The following is a 20,215-nucleotide window of genomic DNA, read 5'->3' as shown; positions in this document are numbered from 1 at the left end:
CTCAACATGTAGAGAGAGAGGAAGGCCTTTGGCTACACAGGCTAGTCTGGGTTGAGAAGGACAGGGAACTGTTCTGGGCTGGGCTGGGTGTGAGTGTGAACCCCAACACAGTGTCAGTGTGGGTCAAAGGTCCATTTGATACTTGTGGTGGCAGAGGAGACAGTTACTCAATGTATTTGTGTCTCACTCCCTCCCCCTCTCAGTCTGGCATTGTTCCTGGTCTTCCTAGCTGCTGTGCTAGTATTGTCTCTGGCTACGGGGAACATCCAGATCCACGCTCCAGAACGGCAGTTTGTCCCCATCTACCTGCTGAGACCGAACCAGGCCCCCCGGAAATACACCACCAGTCTACTGGTCCAGAACTCATCAGGTTCGTCAGCCAATCAGTCAGGAAATACACCACCAGTCTACTGGTCCAGAACTCATCAGGTACATCAGCCAATCAGTCAGGAAATACACCACCAGTCTACTGGTCCAGAACTCATCAGGTTCGTCAGCCAATCAGTCAGGAAATACACCACCAGTCTACTGGTCCAGAACTCATCAGGTACGTCAGCCAATCAGTCAGGAAATACACCACCAGTCTACTGGTCCAGAACTCATCAGGTTCGTCAGCCAATCAGTCAGGAAATACACCACCAGTCTACTGGTCCAGAACTCATCAGGTACATCAGCCAATCAGTCAGGAAATACACCACCAGTCTACTGGTCCAGAACTCATCAGGTTCGTCAGCCAATCAGTCAGGAAATACACCACCAGTCTACTGGTCCAGAACTCATCAGGTTAGTCCATACTCTCTTCTATACTGTGAACTGAATACTCTTGAATACTGTGTTCTCCTCCCATCACTACAGCTCTGAAATACTTTATGTTCTCTATCTAGCTTTTCCCAAGCAGTGGAGTTCCTAGCAGCATCTGTTCACAGAATATGAATGGCTGAATACGAGAGTAGAAACACTCTGGTTAGAAACACACACAAAAAAACTGTGGCCTGTTTCTCTGTGCAGGCTCGGATATCTCCGACTTCATCCGTAACCTGGAATCTCAGGACATCAAGGTGGAGATGATGAAGAACACAGACTACATGTCCTGTGCTCCTCACAGCGCAGCCATCAACGTCACCGGATCCAACAAGGTGAAAAATAATAACCCCTCTTATACAGGAGAAGGGTGACATTCTTTCTTTCTCTCTGTGAGTGTGTGTGTGTGTGTGTGGGCGGTTTACCTCTGATTTTATGCATGATAAATTGAGTGCTATATGGAGTGCTCCTAGGCTGAGGCTAGTTATGCAGCAAGTGCCCTAATTGGTAGTAGGGTGCTTCAGTAGAGTGGTTCACGTTTACCCTGGCTGTCTGTCTCAGGCGCAGAGCCACATAGGATGTGTCTACACAGGCAGCCCAATTCTGATTTCCCCCCCTTGGACTATTTTGACCAATCAAAATCAAATCAGCTCTTTTGCTAATAATTGGGGCATAAGATCAGAAGACATAGGGAGGCCACTAATGCCACTTTAAATGCCCAGTCCTTGATTGACTCTTCTTCTGTCTGGTTATAGGGTTTCAGTTAAGCATAGCTTTGCGCAAGCACGCCCACACACACGTGCGCACCTACGCACACACACACAGACAACCATTGACAGCAGACACTTTTTTTCTTTCTCTGGTTTGCAGAGTTTCAGATACAGTGTAGCGTTCAACAGTACTACCGTCCACTCTTTGCCCATGACAGTCAACGTCCTCAGTAACGCCATCCTACGAGGTCTCAACGGCACACAACACATCCAAACCTGGACCAAGCCCTTCGACTATGTAAGTCAAGTCAAATAAGACTAATGATTGGAATAACACCGTGATGGTTTAGTTAGAATAGCACGTACAGCAATAGTCTAGAAAAATGAAGTTATATTCTATCTCAAACTTGTTACAGACATACACAAGCAATAAAGTATATTTATCCATGTATCTATCGAATTAACAAAAGGTGCCTGAAAGAGTGAGTGTCATGCTACAATAATTTTACATTCCCTATGTTCTTCTCCTTAGCAAATTCCCGACGCCACGTCATATGCTCTGGTCTACATTGAGGCTATCATACTGGGGATGCTAGCTGCAGGCATGCCTGCCTACTTCGCCATGGACCACACCCGAGACAGAGAGGTAAGCACTAAGTGGTCGATTCACCCGAGACAGAGAGGTAAGCACTGTGGTCGATTCACCCGAGACGGAGAGGGTAAGCACTAAGCAGTCGATTCACCCGAGACGGAGAGGGTAAGCACTAAGCAGTCGATTCACCCGAGACGGAGAGGGTAAGCACTAAGCAGTCGATTCACCCGAGACGGAGAGGGTAAGCACTAAGCAGTCGATTCACCCGAGACGGAGAGGGTAAGCACTAAGCAGTCGATTCACCCGAGACGGAGAGGGTAAGCACTAAGCAGTCGATTCACCCGAGACGGAGAGGGTAAGCACTAAGCAGTCGATTCACCCGAGACGGAGAGGGTAAGCACTAAGCAGTCGATTCACCCGAGACGGAGAGGGTAAGCACTAAGCAGTCGATTCACCCGAGACGGAGAGGGTAAGCACTAAGCAGTCGATTCACCCGAGACGGAGAGGGTAAGCACTAAGCAGTCGATTCACCCGAGACGGAGAGGGTAAGCACTAAGCAGTCAATTCACCCGAGACGGAGAGGGTAAAGCACTAAGCAGTCGATTCACCCGAGACGGAGAGGGTAAGCACTAAGCAGTCGATTCACCCGAGACGGAGAGGGTAAGCACTAAGCAGTCGATTCACCCGAGACGGAGAGGGTAAGCACTAAGCAGTCAATTCACCCGAGACGGAGAGGGTAAAGCACTAAGCAGTCGATTCACCCGAGACGGAGAGGGTAAGCACTAAGCGGTCGATTCACCCGAGTCGGAGAGGGTAAGCACTAAACGGTCGATTCACCCGAGACGGAGAGGGTTAGCACTAAGAAGTCGATTCACAGAATAGTAGACATTCCATGAATACTGTCTGGGACTGCTCTGATGCAGGACTGTCTGGAGCTTTCAGTTTTCTCCCGATTCAGAAATGACCTTATTGGTGATTGATTGAACAACAATAGCGGTGAAACTGAAAGCCTACAATACAACAAAAAGCACTCCTTTTGTGATCTACATTCAAAAGCATTAATTTAGTGTGCTTTCCATATTGACTGATAACTCTTTCCTTTCTCTTCTCAATCCTAGATAAAGTGCCGTTCAACGCTGCGTATCTCTGGCCTGGTCCCGTCTGCGTACTGGTGTGGTCAGGCTGCAGTGGACATCCCCTTCTACTACCTCATACTGACCACCATGACCAGCATCCTCTTCTCCTTCCATACTGCCAACCTGCTTACCTCTAGCAATGTCACCGCAGTGGTCAGTTAGTTAGACTCGTGTGTCTAGTACAGTACACACGCACACTTCCGTGGTCAGTCAGAAACAACACACACATACAGTGGAAAGAAAAAGTATGTGAACCTTTTGGAATTACCTGGAGTTCTGCATAAATTGGTCATAAAATTTGATCTGATCTTCATCTAAGTCACAGCAATGGACAAACACGGTGTGCTTGAACTAATAACACACAAATTGTTGTATTTTTCTTGTCTATATTGAATACAGCGTTTAAACATTCACAGTGTAGGTTGGGAAAAGTATGTGAACCCCTAGGCTAATCACTTCTCCAAAAGCTAATTGGAGTCAGGGGTCAGCTACCCTGGAGTCCAATCAATGAGACGAGATTGGAGATGTTGGTTAGAGCTGCCCTGCCCTATAAAAAACACTTACAAAATTTGAGTTTGCTATTCACAAGAAGCATTGTCTGATGTGAACCATGCCTCGAACAAAAGAGATCTCAGAAGACCTAAGATTAGGAATTGTTTACTTGCATAAAGCTGGAAAGGGTTACAAAAGTATCTCTAAAAGCCTTGATGTTCATCAGTCCACGGTAAGACAAATTGTCTATAAATGGAGAAAGTTCAGCACTGTTGCTACTCTCCCTTGGAGTGGCCATCCTGCAAAGATGACTGCAAGAGCACCGTGCAGAATGCTCAATGAGGTTAAGAAGAATCCTAGAGTGTCAGCTAAAGATACAGAAATCTCTAGAACATTCTAACATCTCTGTTGACGAGTCTACGATGCGTAAAACACTAAACAAGAATGGTGTTTGTGGGAGGACACCACGGAAGAAGCCACTGCTGTCCAAAAAAACCATTGCTGCTCGTCTAAAGTTCGCAAAAGAGCACCTGGATGTTCCACAGCGCTACTGGCAAAATATGCTGTGAACAGATGAAACTAAAGTTGAGTTGTTTGGAAGGAACACACAACACTATGTGGAGAGAAAAAAAGGTACACCAACAAAAACCTCATCCCAACCCTAAAGTATGGTGCAGGGAGCATCATGGTTTTGGCTGTTTTGCTGCCTCAAGGCCTGGACAGCTTGCTATCATCAACAGGAAAAATGAATTCCAAAGTTTATCAAGACATTTTGCAGGAGAATGTTAGGCTATCTGTCCGCCAATTGATGCTCAACAGAAGTTGGGTGATGCAACAGGACAACGACCCAAAACACAGAAGTAAATCAACAACAGAAAAATACGCCTTCTGGAGTGGCCCAAGTCAGAGTCCTGACCTCAACCCGATTGAGATGCTGTGGCATGATCTCAAGAGCAGTTCACACCAGACATCCCAAGAAAATTGCTGAACTGAAACGGTTTTGTAAAGAGGAATGGTCCAAAATTCCTCCTGACTGTTGTGCAGGTCTGATCCGCAACAACAGAAAACTTTTGTTTGAGGTTATTGCTGCTTTAAGAATATTTTGAAGATAAATACACAACGCAGAGGACGAGAGTACTGGAATACTAATGGTCAATAGCAAATTGTAAATAGGAGTTGGGTTTCAGTTCAACATCTGTTTAGAATCTGTGGAATGTCACTCCTGAACTCAGAGCGACGTGTGCCACATTTTCATTAGTCTGTACATTGAGTCGGGTGCAGGATACTTGTTACTTGGCCATTGGCCAAGTTGTACTGCAATGACTTGTGATTAGTCAACCCCAGGTTAGGGTGGGGGGGCTATAAATGGCATCCTGTTCCTTTGTTCAGTGGAGAAAAGCTGAGGACAGGGGAGACTGAACATCTACCTCTCAGCATGACATCCTGATTTGTCCTTCTTAAATAAACCTATTTTTCTCCCCCTGATTTGCTTTGGAGTTTGTGTTATTGAAGAATAACATAAATTGCTAACACTGCCAAAGGAGGGTCAACCAGTTATTAAATCAAAGGGCTCACATACTTTTTCCACCTTGCACTGTGAATGTTTACACGGTGTGTTCAATAAAGACATGAAAACGTATAACTGTGTTATTAGTTTAAGCAGACTGTGTTTGTCTATTGTTGTGACTTAGATGAAGATCAGATCAAATTTTATGACCAATTTATGCAGAAATCCAGGCAATTCCAAAGGGTTCACATACTTTTTCATGCCACTGTACACTCCCTCAGACTGACTCTCTCCATCTTATTTTCTATAGATCCTGTGTCTGATAGGTTTTGGTCCAGCTATGATCCTGTTCGCCTACGTGGTGTCTTTCATGTTCACACGCGTCCAGAGTAACAGAGACTTCTTCTCTGTGGTCTCCATGATGGTGAGAACAACAACCTTCCCTCCCTCCCTGTCACACAACATTTATATAACGTTCACACAACATTACAATGTTCACACAACATTACAATGTTCACACAACATTCTTACAATATTAATAAAACTGTGATTTGTTTTTATTATCAAGTTTCCTCTATAGTGAAAAAAATATATAAGATTAATGATTTGTGTCAATGTGGGAGCAGCTATATTACTTTGTCTTTGGTTATTTTGTGTGTGTGTGTGTGTGTCGTTCTGTTGCATACTAGGTGTGTGTGGTGTCTGCCTCCATCGTCCAGCTGTCATTTGTGAACGACAACCCCGGGCTGACGAGGATCCTCCACAATACACTATGTTTCTTCAACCCTCTCTACCCTTTAATGGGCTGCCTTAACTCTATCACCAAGGCCACCTTCCTGCCCTCCCTCTATGAAGAGGACTTCCTCTGGAAGAACCTGCTCATTGCTGTCCTATCTGTAAGTAGCAGGAAATGCCCTGGACATTATAATAGGAATAGGAGTCAGAGTACGGAGATGTTGATGTGTAACATGGATTGGGTTTGTTGTTGTTGGTTACTTTGTGTCTGGTAGGAAATTATTTCTGTTTCATACAGCATGCTAGCATATCAATATTTTTGTAGACAGACATACAGCACATCACACACATTGTTTCTCCCCAGCCCTATCTGCAGTGCATCCTGCTGCTGTTCATGCTGCGCTGGTTGGAGATCCGCTACGGAGGGAGGACCATGAAGAATGACCAGTTCTGCAGGTAAGGGATGAGAGAAGAAGAAGAGGGGCAGGGCTACTCAGAGGGTAGAGGTGGTGGTCAATGGATAGGGGGAGTATGTTGATAAAAATATCACACAACTAAAGTCATTGTTAAAGTCCCAGTGCAGTCGAAAAGGACTCGCATACAGTAGAATAGAGAACCATTTGTACAAACTAGCGGAAATGATTAACACAACCGGTCACAAAGGTTTACTTGGAAGGGATATAAATACAGCGCTATTTTTGCTTTTATTTTTAAAAAAAAAGATAAGGACACCACCCAGTGCTCTCACTATCACCCCCTATCTTTGATAAAAACAGATATTAAACAATTTTTTAAAATCCTGTCGTCCCGTCTCGAAACCTACTTACCCAAATTGGTACATCCTCAGATAGCCGCCATCATCTATTACTTACAGTATCTTACATGCTTCATCAGAAACCAAAGCTCATTGGGCAGTTATATCTCTCGACGCAGAAAAAAGCTTTTGATAGACTAAATTGTCATATCTTTGGTCGGTTTTGGAAAATATTATTAAAATACTATATGCCAATACCTGCTCTGTTCTGGTCAGAATAACTAGAAGTAGCAGGCTAGTGGATCCCATCTCACCTCAGCTATTTTTATTGTCTATGGAGGCCCTGGCCCAGGGACTTCAACAATCAAAAGAAATTACAATAATATCTCTCAATTCTACGGGTCATGCCATCTCATTATACTCAGATAATATCAAACTTTATCTAGACAATGTACACTACCGGTTAAAAGTTTGGACACACCTACTCATTCAAGGGTTGTTCTTTATTATTACTATTTTCTACATTGTTGAATAATAATGAAGACATCAAAACTATGAAATAATACATATGGAATCATGTAGTAACCAAAGTGTGTTATGTTAAACAAATCAACATATATTTTATATTTGAGATTCTTCAAATAGCCACCCTTTGGCTTGATGAGTTCTGGAGCGTGGATCTGGATGTTCCCCGTAGCCAGAGACAATACTAGCACAGCAGCTAGGAAGACCAGCAACAATGCCAGACTGAGAGAGGGAGGGAGTGAGACACAAATACATTGAGTAACTGTCTCCTCTGCCACCACAAGTATCAAATGGACCTTTGACCCACACTGACACTGTGTTGGAGTTCACACCCAGACTAGGGGGAAGGGAGAGAAAGAAAGAGGGAGAGAGAAAGAAAGGGAGAGATCATTTGAATTACAGCGAGAGAGACAAATGCATAGAGTAATTGTCTCTGACACAATGTCGAAAGCTCCTCTGCCACCACGAGTATCAAATGGACCTTTGACCCAAACAGTTCTTTAGAACACACACAGGCCTCACAAGACTCATCTGAAGGTCCCCTGGTACCAGTTGAAAAAAATGAATGGAAGTATATATGGAGATTGTTTAATGACAAAAATAAGGTTAATACATGTAAAAAAAAAAAAAAAAATGATAATAAATGTTTCCTGATCTTTCTTATATCTCTAGATATATGTGTCTCTCTAGAGATACTTCAGAACAAACGTCCTTTTTATATTTTGGGGGGGACTGTCCATGTAGATAATCTGTTATTCAATGCATTAGTATTGGCTAATAGCAGTAAGGCCCTATATATTTTTTTATACTTCAAGGTGTCTTAAAATTCAAAATCAAATAACTAAATGATCCTTGGTGTGACCTTCTTAAAACAATTCCATATACAGTACCAGTCCAAAGTTTAGACACACCTACTCATTCCATGGTTTTTCTTTATTTGTACTATTTTCTACATTGTAGAATAATAGTGAAGACATCAAAACGATGACATAACACATATGGAATCATGTAGTAACCAAAGAAGTGTTAAACAAATCTAAATATATTTGGTGTCAGGTTTCCTCCAGACATGAGACTTGGCATTCAGGCCAGAAAGTTCAATCTTAGTTTCATCAGACCAGAGAATCATTTTTTTCATGCTCTGAGGGTGCCTTTTACTGAGGAGTGGCTTCCATCTGGCCACTCCATCATAAAGGCCTGATTGGTGGAGTGCTGCAGAGATGGTTGTCCTTCTGGAAGGTTCTCCCATCTCCACAGAGGAACTCTTTCAGAGTGACCATCGAGTTCCTGGTCACCTCCCTGACCAAGGCGCTTCTATTTAAGAATGATGGAGGCCACTTTGTTCTTGGGGACCTTCAATGCTGCAGAAATGTTTTGGTACCCTTCCCCAGATCTGTGCCTCGACACAATCCTGTCTCGGAGCTCTACGGACAATTCCTTCAACCTCATGGCTTTGTTTTTGCTCTGACATGCACTGTCAACTGTGGGACCTTATATAGACAGGTGTGTGCCTTTCCAAATCATGTCCAATCAATTGAATTTACCACAGGTGGACTCAAATCAAGTTGTAGAAACATCAAGGATGATCAACGGAACAGGTTGCACCTGAGCTCAATTTCGAGTCTCATAGCAAAGGGTCTGAATACTTATGTAAAGGTTTCTAAAAACAAATTCTTAAAACCTGTTTTTGCTTTGTCATTATCGAGTATTGTGTGTAGATTACTGAGGAATTGTTTTTATTTCATCCGTTTTAGAATAGGGCTGTAACGTAACAAAGTGGAAAAAGTCAAGGGGTCTGAATACTTTCTGAAGGCACTGTATTTAGCAAACTCCATGACAGTAGCTCACGCAAGGGCATAAGTAGACTACAAATGCATGCTGGGGCGGGCATGCCCTGAGCTCGTGAAGTGAGCGCTATTGAAGCGAAGTTTGGAGCGGGCGAGAAAGCCGACGCTCTAGCCTTTAGGAATATTTCTCCACGCTCCAGTCAAATTGGGCACGCTCAACTCCAGCTCTGCTAACATACTCTTGACGCAAATGAGCTTCCCGACAGGTTGTGCAGAAATTATTTGGTTGTGCAAACCCACAGTTTCATCAGCTGTCCGGGTGGCTGGTCTCAGACGATCCCGCAATTGAAGAAGCCGGATGTGGAGGTCTTGGGCTGGCGTGCTTACACGTGGTCTGCAGTGTTGGACGTACTGCCAAATTCTCTAAAATTATGTTGGAGGTGGCTTATGCTCAAGAAATTAAAACTAAATTCTCTGCCAACAGCTCTGGTGGACATTCCTGCAGTTAGCATGCCAATTGCACGCTCCCTAAAATCTTGACTTCTGTAGGCCCACCACTTTTTTGTTTATTTTCTTTACCTACCAATTTTATTACAAAATGCTGTGTGGTTAATATGATAATTACATTTTTCTGTAGAGGGGCAGCTTACGGTACGTGTAGTATAAACTAAAAGTGTGTAAATGTACATGAATATTGTACCTGTAACCCCCCCCAACCAAAAAATGACAAATTAAAACGTAGTCAAAAATGTAAAAAACATTATGAAAAAAAAGTTTTTTAAAAATTGTTTTTGTTTCTTTCTGACCTTTTCAATTTAAAACAATCACAGTATGGTGCTTGATTATTTGATATTGAGATAACAATGGCTGCATTGGATCTTTAAGTCATCATAATACTCCACCTAGCTTCGATTCCAAGGTTCCTTGATTTGAATGAGACTTGAAAGTATAGCAACGTGAGACTATGAAACTGAATATTACCATTGTCTTTCTCCTGAAGGATCTCTTCCAAGACTAAGGCTAAAGTGGAGCGTAACCCAGAGGAGGGGATCAATGAGGATGAAGATGTTCAGATGGAAAAGGCTCGGGTGAAGGAGGCCCTCACCTGCCAGTGCTGTGAGGAGGTGTGTGTGTGTGGCCATTACGAGGTGTGTGTGTTAAGTGCTTTTTTTATTCACACCTTGATCTCTGTGGAAGACTAGTCCCATCTTTGAAAGGGGATTTGCCATGTTTTGACGGTTTCCTCAGATAATCTATTAACTGTCATCTAATAATCTTTCTTGTGTGCCCCCCCCTCCCCCCTCCCCCTCTCCCCTTCAGAAACCAGTAGTGGTGGTGAGTAACTTGAGGAAGCAGTATAAATGTCCAAGGGAAGGAATCTCTCTCAAGAAGAGGAGGACGGTAGCCACCAAGAACATCTCCTTCTGTGTACGCAAAGGTCAGCTGAGCTTACTACTCTCCAACTGTAAACTGTACATTTGATCAGTCAAACACTAAACAATTCCATTGCTTAACATTTATCACATGAAGTTATGAATGCAATGATTTTGAGTGTATGACTTATGTCCAGAGCAATGGAGGCTGCTGAAGGGAGGACGGCTCGTAGTAATGGATGGACCGGAATAAATAGAATGGTATCGAACATATGGTTTCCATGTACTTCATTCCAGCCATTATTATACGCCGTCCTCCCCTCAGCAGCCTCAACTGGATTTAAATTAGGCTTAGGTGGTGGGCGTGGTAAGGGATGTGGCAGGGTTGTTCTGCCTGCGCAGTAAAAAAAAATAATTAGTGGCCCCAATCTTGGCGGTGTCAAGAAATTATAGACAAGCCAATCTCCCCCAATTCTACACTTTCCATGCAGCTGCTATTATTATTTTTGTTTTAAAGCAGATTTCCTGCAATTCTATGCATTTTGCCATGGCTAATGCTGTGTTCTTTTGCCCAAACATAACAAAATATATACTGCTAAATGAATTGTTTTGGGATTTTTCTATTCTCCCTGACTGTCTATATTTTATTTTGGTGGTTAGTTCAAAGATTATATTATAAAAAAAATATTTAGGTCCATTATCTTTTCTACATACTATCTGTTTTTAGTCGTTTAAGTTTACACTGAAAACATTTTTCCATTGCAAAATGTATAAAAAAATTCTATATATATTTTACACTGTTTGTACTTAAGCGGCCCGTCCAAGGATATTAATGGCAGAGAAATCTCTGAGGTCTGCACTGTGAAGCTTGGGTTTTTGAACAATGTCAATGGTCTCATAACAGAACCAGTATATCAACTGTATGTGTGTTCAGGTGAGGTGCTTGGACTGCTGGGGCCCAACGGAGCAGGGAAAAGCACCATCATGCATATGTTGTCTGGAGACACAGTCCCAACCGCTGGACAGGTACATACCATTCACCCTCTGTCTTTTGGCTGGACCCAATATGGAATTTTTAGGGCCAGTTTCCTGGACTTATAAGTCATATACATTTAAAATGGCTTTTAAGCTGGGTGTACGTTACACGATTTTGGTCCCGATTTAGCTGTCCCAGACAAGTTTGAGATCAGAGACAAAATCCCCATGTTGTTGCCTACTTGGGGTGCGTGGCAGTAACCGACGCTTGTTTACTGGGAGTGGGTCAGAGACTCAATCTTTGAGCAGTCCCAGACATCACGATATTTTCAAACAATTCTCGTTGTGTGAAATATGCAACGACAAGTTTTGAGATCGGTGATGAGCAATAGCCAATGAGAGCACGTTGTTTTGCGTCACCCATAATGTGTAGACTCGAGAAGGATCGATGACTACTGCTAGTATGCATTTGTACTTGCCTTTAAATCAAAGCCAAAGTGTCAAATTGTTACAGCTCTGAAGTTCACAATCAATCTTATTCATTTCAAATTGTTGGCTAGATATATCAACTCTGAATGGTAAGCGTGAATGTCTGACTGAAAACATTTAGGGCTGCTTTGAGCCACAGCTTGTTGTAGCTACGTTAAATCTAAGCCCATCATTGTTTTCGTGCGACACCGTGGTATTGGCAATCCTCAAGACCAAGTGAAGAATCTTGTAGTGTGACCCCATCATTTAGTGTGCGCACAACTACAGGAAAGATGGTTGTTTAATGTGAGGTTTAGCCTTAAAGGCCCATTGCAGTGAAAAACTAGATTCTTAAGACCATTGACTTTTTCCACATTTTGTTACGTTAGCCTTATTCTAAAATGTATTAAATCGTTTTTTCGACCCCATGACAAAGAGAAAAAAAAAATGTAATACATTTTTGCAAATGTATTACAAATAAAACGATTACATTTGCATAAGTAAATCATACCCTTTACTCAGTTTCTCCCATTCTTCTCTGTAGATCCTCTCAGGTTCTGTCAGGTTGGATGGGGAGGGTCGCTGCACAGCTATTTTCAGGTCTCTCCAAAGATGTTCGATCGGGTTCAAGTCCGGGCTCTGGCTGGACCACTCAAGGACATTCAGAGACTTGTCCCGAAGCCACTCCTGCGTTGTCTTGGCTGTGTGCTTAGGGTCTTGATGCTGCCACCACCATGTAGGGTTGGGCAATATGGTCAAAATCTCATATCCCGATATAGCACATTCTGTAAATTCAATGAATAAATAGTTTATATAAAATGACCACATGTAAAGGCCTATTTCTTATTACATTTTGAATTATACTCAACAAATTAAAGGTACTTACACATATTGGATTTCTCCTTTTATTTAGAACTTGTGCACATTTTCAATTAAGCATGTAACAAAAGGTAAATGGAAAACTATAGTTGCAAACAAAATAAATATAGGCCGAAAAAATATTTGTGGGCTTGCCTGTTTTGCATTAATACGTGTCACATCAATTTGCATTTGGTACCTTGGGTCGAGTGTTAGCACCAACTCACGAAACCCCCGTTTCTCGACCGTGTAAATTGGGGCCATGTCTTTGCAGATGTAAGTTGTAACGGCAGCTGTTAACTCCCATCTTCGTGGGCAAAAGCCTCTTGCAACGTCTGAGTCAGGGGTTTGTTTTGAGCACTCGACTGTACTTTTTTGGGTCTCATCCGTAGACTCTCTCTGTACTGTTTCACACGATTCTTGCGTTGGTGGTAAGAGGTTAGTGGTGTTTGAGCCTGTTGTCGAGACCGGCCTGAGGCATATTTTGCAGAGGACGGTTTTCTGGTCCGTGTCAGACTTTTCATGCCCAAACTATGTCCATGTGACCGAAGTAGCCCTTTTAGGTACGAGCTCCGTGTCTCCGTGCTCTGTCACGTTTCATCTCCATGTTTGTTTGTGTTGCAAATTTCCCCGTGTGGAAGAACGCTAAGCGTTGTCCAATTGACAAAAAAATATTGCCGTAAAGAGTGATTTGCGACAACGAAATAAATTATATACTTTTTTCTATTATGCTCTATCGTCACACGATCTATATCGTTACATATCGCCCAGCCCTACCAGCATGCTTCACCGTAGGGATGGTGCCAGGTTTCCTCCAGATGTGACACTTTGCTTTCAAGCCAAAGAGTTCAATCCTGGTTTCATCTGACCAGAGAATCTAGTTTCTCATGGTCTGAGTTCTTCAGGTGCCTTTTGGCAAACTCCAAGCGCCTTTTACTGAGGAGTGGCTTTCGTCTGGCCATTCTACCATAAAGGCCTGATTGGTGGAGTACTGCAGAGATGGTTGTCCTTCTGGAAGGTTCTCCAATCTCCACAGAGGAACTCTGGGGTTCTTGGTCACCTCCCTGACCAAGGTGCTTCCAAACTTCTTCCATTTAAGAATGGAGGCCACTGTGTTCTTGTGCACCTTCGTTGCTGCAGAAATGTTTGTGCCTTGACACAATCCTGTCTCGGAGCTCTACAGACAATTCCTTCAAACTCGTGGCTTGGTTTTTGCTCTGACATGCACCGTCAACTGTGGGACCTTGTATAGTAACTTTCCAAATCATGTCCAATGAATTGACCACAGGTGGACTTCAATCAAGTTGTAGAAACATCAAGGATGATCAATGGAACAGGATACACCTGAGCTCAATTTCGAGTCATGTAAATACATTTATTTGCAAACAATTCTACAAACCTGTTTTTGCTTTGTCATTAAGGGGTATCGTGTAGATTGAGATTTTTTTTTTCAATCAATTTTAGAATAAGGCTTTCAATGTGACGAAAGGGATCTGAATACTTTGTATGTACTGTTTCCACTGAGGTTAGAATAATACTGTCAAAATTAGGATGCCCTTTTAGTGTAGGAGCTGTTTGAAAAGACCGCTCGTTTGCAGTTGTCCACTCCCAGACAGTCCTAACACAATTCTTGCTTGAGAAATTGCTCTTTGCTAAGGTTTGTTTTCCATCAAAATTGTAAAGAAATCACAATAAAAGGTATTTAATATTAACTTCTTATGGCTGCAATCCCATTAACGGGATAATATGACAACAGCCAGTGAAAGTGCAACATACATGTATCTTATACCATACATGTATCTTATACCATTTTAAAGGTAATCTTGTTGTTAATCCCACCAAAGTGTCCGATTTCAAATAGGCTTTACAGCGAAAGCACCACGAACGATTGTTAGGTCACCGCAAAATCACAGAAAAACACAGCTATTTTTCCAGCCAAAGACAGGAGTCACAAAAAGCAGATAGAGAAAATTAATCACTAACCTTTGATGATCTTCATCAGATGACACTCATAGGACTTCATGTTACACAATACATATATGTTTTGTTCAATTAAGTTCATATTTATATCCAAAAACCTCAGTTTACATTGGCGCCACTGATTCATTCCCCTCTCATTCAGCCCCACATCACAGTAGAAGCTTCATTCAAGGTTCTACAGACTGTTGACATCTAGTGGAAGCCGTAGGAAGTGCAAACAGATCCATATCCTACTGTGTTTTCAATTGGCGATGAGTTGAAAATCGACCAACCTCAGATTTCTCACTTCCTGGTTGGATTTTTTACCAGGTTTTTGCCTGCCATATGAGTTCTGTTATACTCACAGACATAATTCAAACAGTTTTAGAAACTTCAGAGTGTTTTCTATCCTAATAATAATGCATATATTAGCAACTATGACTGAGGAGCAGGTTGTTTACTCTGGGCACCTCTGTGCACCTTTCATCCAAGCTACTCAATACTGCCCCTGCAGCCATAAGAAGTTAAACCATTTCTGGGCAATAATTGAGACCAAACAGCTGCATTTAAGGTCCAATCTGATCCTCTGATTAAATATGACAGTCTGTTTTTCTTGCCTCAGGTCCTGATGGGGGACTACAGTACAGAGTTCCGTCCAGTAGACAACCCCCTGGAGCATATAGGCTACTGTCCCCAGGTCAGCCCTTTGTGGCCCCGCATCACCCTGGAGGAACACCTGGAGATCTACGCTGCCATCAAGGGCCTCCAGGGACAGGACGTCCCTGGCATCATCACACGGTAACTATCCACTATCATAATACAGTTAATACTTGTAATTTAGCAGCTCTTTTCCAGTGTGCTCTTTTCCAGTGTGACTGCATTCATGTTAACTAGGAAGGACAACCACATATCACAGGCAACGAAAGTGTGGTGGGTGGGGGCAGTTGCTGTTCCGTAGGTAAGCACCATGGTCTTGTAGTGGATGGGAGCTTCAACTGGAAGCCAGTGGAGCATGAGGAGGAGCGGGGTGACATGGGAGAACTTGAAAACCAGGCAGACGGCCGCGTTCTGGATAAGTTTCGGAGTTTTGATGGCACAAGAGGGGAACCCAGCCAACAGCAAGTTGCAGTAGTCCAGATGGGAGATGACAAGTGCCTGGATTATGACCTTCACCACTTCCTGTGTATTATAGGGTCATACTCTACGGATGTTGTAGAGCATGAACCTGCAAGAGCGGGTCACTGCTTTGATGTTTGCAGAGAACAACAGTGTTGTCCAGTGTCACGCCAAGGTTCTTTGCACTCTGGGAGGGCGACACTGGAGTTGTCAACCATGATGGAGAGGTCTTTGAGCGGGCAGGCCTTCCCCCAGGGGAAGAGCAGTTATGTCTTATTGAGCTTGAGGTGGTGGGCCGGGCACCTGGGTGTCAGAAGGGAAGGAGAAAGGTAGTTGCGTGTCATCTGCAGAGCAATGATAGGAGATACCATGTGAGGATATGACGGAGTCGAGTGACTTGGTGTATAGAGGCCCTAGAACCGAGCGCTGGGGGACACCAGTAAATCTGTGTCCGACGCAGATCCTCTCCATGTCATCTGGTAGGATCGGCCTGCCAGGTAGGATTCAATCCAAAAGTGTGCAGAGCCCGAGATGCCCAGCCCTGAGAGGGTGGAGAGAAGGATCTGATGGTTCATGGTGTCAAAGGCAGTGGATAGATCTAGCAGGATGAGAACAGAGGAGAGAGTCAGCTTTGGCAGTGCAGAGAGCCTCTGACACAGAAGAGCAGTCTCGGTTGGGTGACCCATCTTGAAGCCTGACTATTTAGGGTCAAGATCGTTGAGAGCCATAACGATAAAGTTGATCATAGACAGCACACTCAAGTGTTTTGGAAAGGAAAGGCTACAGGTCTATAGTTTGACGTCAGATGAGTCGAGTGTTGGTTTCTTGAGGGGAGCAACTCTGGCCATTTTGAATTTAGAGGGGACGCAGCCAGTGGTCAGGGATGAGTTAATGAGAGAAGGTCTCCGAGATGGTCTGGGGTCGAGCGGGCAGGTTGTCCAGTGGCCAGACGTCATCTGGAAAAGGGGAGAAAGAGGTCAAGGCGTAGGGTAGTTGAGTGAGACCAGTGGACTCAATAGGCTGAGTGAAGGAGTAGCGGATGTCGTCAACCTATTTTTCCCCAAAGTTGTTGACAAACTCGTCCACAGAGAGGGAGGAGGGAGAAGGTGGAAGAACTTCCTAGGGTTAGAGGCAGAAGCATGAAATGTAGTGGTTGAAAGTGGCTTTAGCAGCAGATACAGAGGAAGAGAAGGTAGAGAGGAGGGAGTGAAAGGATGATAGGTTCTCCGGAGGTTTAGTGTCCTCTATTTTTCACTCAGCTGCTCGCAGCCCTGTTCTGTAAACTCACAATGAGTCACTCAGCCACGGAGCAGGAGGGGAGGGGACTGTGCAGGTCATAGGATGTGGAAAGGGAGGGAAGTAGAGTCGAAGAGGCAGAGTCGGGAGAATTATTTAGCAGAAGGGAGAGGAGATGGACAGGTGAGAATAGAAAATCTCCACTTAGGAGAAATTTGTAGACCTGTGTCACCACCACCAAAGACCAGGTGCTCTCAGACTATGAGAGAAACAGTCAGATGTAGAGTAGCTGGAGTAGCAGTGTTCTCTGGGGTGATATATGTCTTCATCAGGGCCAAAAGGTTGAGGCATTGAATGGCAGCATAGGCTGAGATGAACTAGGCATTCTTGACCGCAGAGTGGCAGTTCCAAATGCTGCCAGAGACCAGGAATTCCACATGGATTGTGCGTGCAGGGTACACTAAATTAGGAGGGTTGCAACCAAGTTGTGGGGAACGTCTGTCAATACTACAGGGAGAGGTGCAAACAGGTATAGAAAACGCACAGGGTTGACAAAGCTGCAAAATCAAAGTAAATAACTAGGTAAAATATACTCAAGTGAGAGTGTGGAGCCTTCCTCCAACAACTCCGCAGAACCGTCTTTGTTTCGGCTTTGGTCTTAGTTATGAGACCGAACTGACACGACCGCCGCTACCGCTGAGAAACCAGGGGAGACTGAAGAACTAACACTAATTGCTAATTGCTTATCAGAGGTGGAGAGCACGCCTGCCTGTACTAATTGCTGATTGCCTAGGAGAAGTGAAAGCACTCCAATATACCCACTGATTACCAAAAGAAGTCACAAATTGCCCTGTACCTTCATCCTGATTGATGTGTCATGAACTATCTGCAAATTATGAACAGTCAGCAGACACCAAGTAGGTCACTGTGAAGACAGGGAGCACTTAAAGTAGATGGCCCTTGCTAGCAAACAGACAGTACTAGACATCAATAGATAAAGACAAAAAAATTATACTATCAGGAGTCCTCTAGCTATAGAATAAAGCACACTGAGATGGCGCCTGAGAAGCTGGTTATATGCAGTACACTCAGAAAAGAGATGTTAACCATTGTGCCACAAAGAGGGACTTAGGGTAATTACAATTGGCTCAGAACAGGGCAGCACGGCTGGCCCTTTAAAGTAAACAGAGAGCTAACAATGATATGCATGTAAATCTCTCATGGCTCAAAGTGGAAGAGAGATTGACTTCATCACTACTTGTTTTTGTAAGAGGTGTTGACAAGCTGAATGCACTGAGTTGTCTGTTTAAACTACTAGCACACAGCTCAGACACCCATACATACCCCACAAGACATGTCACCAGAGGTCTCTTCACAATCCCCAAGTCCAGATTTAAAAATAAAAAAAATATATAAAAAAACAGGTAAAAATACACCTTATGGAACAGCGGGGACTGTGAAGAGACACACAAAGGTGCAGACACAAGCATACGCACACAAGCGCTAGCACACACACACTACACACACGTACGTTGTAATATTGTTGTACGGTGGTTTTATACATTTTGTATTGTAGATATGTAGTAGTGTAATAATGTTATATGATGTACTGTTTTATCTTTTTATATATGTAATGTAAGTGCATTAATGTGTTTGGACCCCATAATAGATATAAATACCCTTATGTCAACTTTCTTGTGGTAGTAACAGCTGGTGCCTGATGTAGTCAGAGATGTACTGTTGACAACTAAGCATTGATTGGATTGTTTATCTGGAGTTCATTTTAATCCTAAAAAATGAATAATGTGTCTAACGTTTGCCTCTTATCTAACCTGCCTTTTAGACTTGGCCCTCTTTATTTTTCTGTTATGTACCTTTTTGCTGTGGTCTCCTGTGGAATGGACTTTGTGTGAACTTTGTGTTTGTCTCTCTCTCTCTGTGTTCCTATCAGTGTGGTGAATGCTCTGGAGCTGAAGGGCCACCTCCACAAGCAGGCAAAAAACCTCTCAGCTGGGATCAAGAGGAAGGTGAGACAGAAAGAGGGAGAGCAAGAGAGAGTTCCACTTTACACTCTGTCTACTCTCCACACACCTTTACATAACACTGTGGAAAGGGAGACTTTTACTTTGAAACTGCCTGCCAGGGAGACATTTGGAAAGCTGAAATGGGGTTGCTTCAGAGATTCCGTTTGGGCCTAGCAGTACCATCCATCATTTAATGTGATGTTTGATAATAGAGAGAGGAAATGAGGTGAGTGTATCCTCCCTCTGCCAGTTCAAACAACCCTACAACCTTACTTTGCTCACTTGTTTAATTTGTATATCTGTGTCACAGTATGTTGACTGCTGTCTCAATCTCTGAATGCTCAGCTATGAGAATCCAATTGACGTTTACTCCTGAGGTGCTGGAAAGAAAAGGCTACAGGTTGTACCCCCTACAACCACTGTGATTTATTATTTGACCCTGCTGGTCATCTATGGTAGTTTGAACATCTTGAAGAACGATCTGGCCTTAATGGACAATCTTATAATCTCCACCTGGGAAAGCCAGAAGAAGACTGTCAACCCCTCAGAGCCTGGTTCCTCTAGGTTTCTTCCTGACTTACTAGGGAGTTTTTCCTAGCCAACCTTGCTTCTATGTCTACATTGCTTGCTGTTTAGAATTTTAGGTTTGGTTTTCTGTATAAGCACTTTGGGACATCTGCTGATGTAAAAGGTGCTTTATAAATATATTTGATTTTTATTGTTGCGTTTTCTTTGTGTGTTTTAGCCTAGCCCAAACATTCAAATCCTTTTGCCCTCACTAATTCTCATTTGCCTGTTTCATTTGTATCTGTGCCACACGTTGTTGACTGTTTTCCTTTGTGTTTCCTGTTTATGTGTTTCAGTTGTGCTTTGCTCTCAGCATGTTGGGGAACCCTCAGATAGTTCTGCTGGACGAGCCTTCTACAGGGATGGACCCCAAGTCCAAACAACGCATGTGGTGAGACCCATGCTCCTCTCACTGGGACAGGCACAATCAGACCAAAACAATGTTGTTGACAAGAAATAGTTGTGCGGTACAAGGCTGAGAAATTACAGCAAAATCACACTGCAATCAATAGAAACCAGAATGTATCGTGTTTCATTGTGTCATTTGTATATGTACACTATATATACAAAAGCATGTGGACACACCTTCAGTGGATTCAG

General features: G+C 43.3%; 1 protein-coding gene across 1 annotated transcript in view; it reads left to right on the top strand.

Annotated features, from left to right (window-relative positions):
• The window catches only part of abca5 (ATP-binding cassette, sub-family A (ABC1), member 5), a 120,937-nt gene that overhangs the window by 87,481 nt on the left and 13,241 nt on the right, over positions 1–20,215 (top strand). The window contains exons 19-32 of the mRNA XM_038992100.1: positions 204–370; positions 1,009–1,136; positions 1,672–1,809; positions 2,044–2,157; positions 3,222–3,392; positions 5,549–5,662; positions 5,928–6,134; positions 6,338–6,429; positions 10,040–10,163; positions 10,360–10,477; positions 11,347–11,438; positions 15,295–15,470; positions 18,976–19,051; positions 19,912–20,006. Of these exons, the coding sequence (XP_038848028.1) occupies positions 204–370; positions 1,009–1,136; positions 1,672–1,809; positions 2,044–2,157; positions 3,222–3,392; positions 5,549–5,662; positions 5,928–6,134; positions 6,338–6,429; positions 10,040–10,163; positions 10,360–10,477; positions 11,347–11,438; positions 15,295–15,470; positions 18,976–19,051; positions 19,912–20,006 (1,812 nt within the window). The remainder of the gene's footprint in view (positions 1–203; positions 371–1,008; positions 1,137–1,671; positions 1,810–2,043; positions 2,158–3,221; positions 3,393–5,548; positions 5,663–5,927; positions 6,135–6,337; positions 6,430–10,039; positions 10,164–10,359; positions 10,478–11,346; positions 11,439–15,294; positions 15,471–18,975; positions 19,052–19,911; positions 20,007–20,215) is intronic.

The sequence above is a fragment of the Salvelinus namaycush genome, chromosome 4 (assembly GCF_016432855.1).
Source record: "Salvelinus namaycush isolate Seneca chromosome 4, SaNama_1.0, whole genome shotgun sequence".
Lineage (NCBI taxonomy): Eukaryota > Metazoa > Chordata > Actinopteri > Salmoniformes > Salmonidae > Salvelinus > Salvelinus namaycush.
The sequence above is the reverse complement of the archived record's forward strand: the minus strand, read 5'-3'. Positions and strand labels throughout refer to the sequence as shown.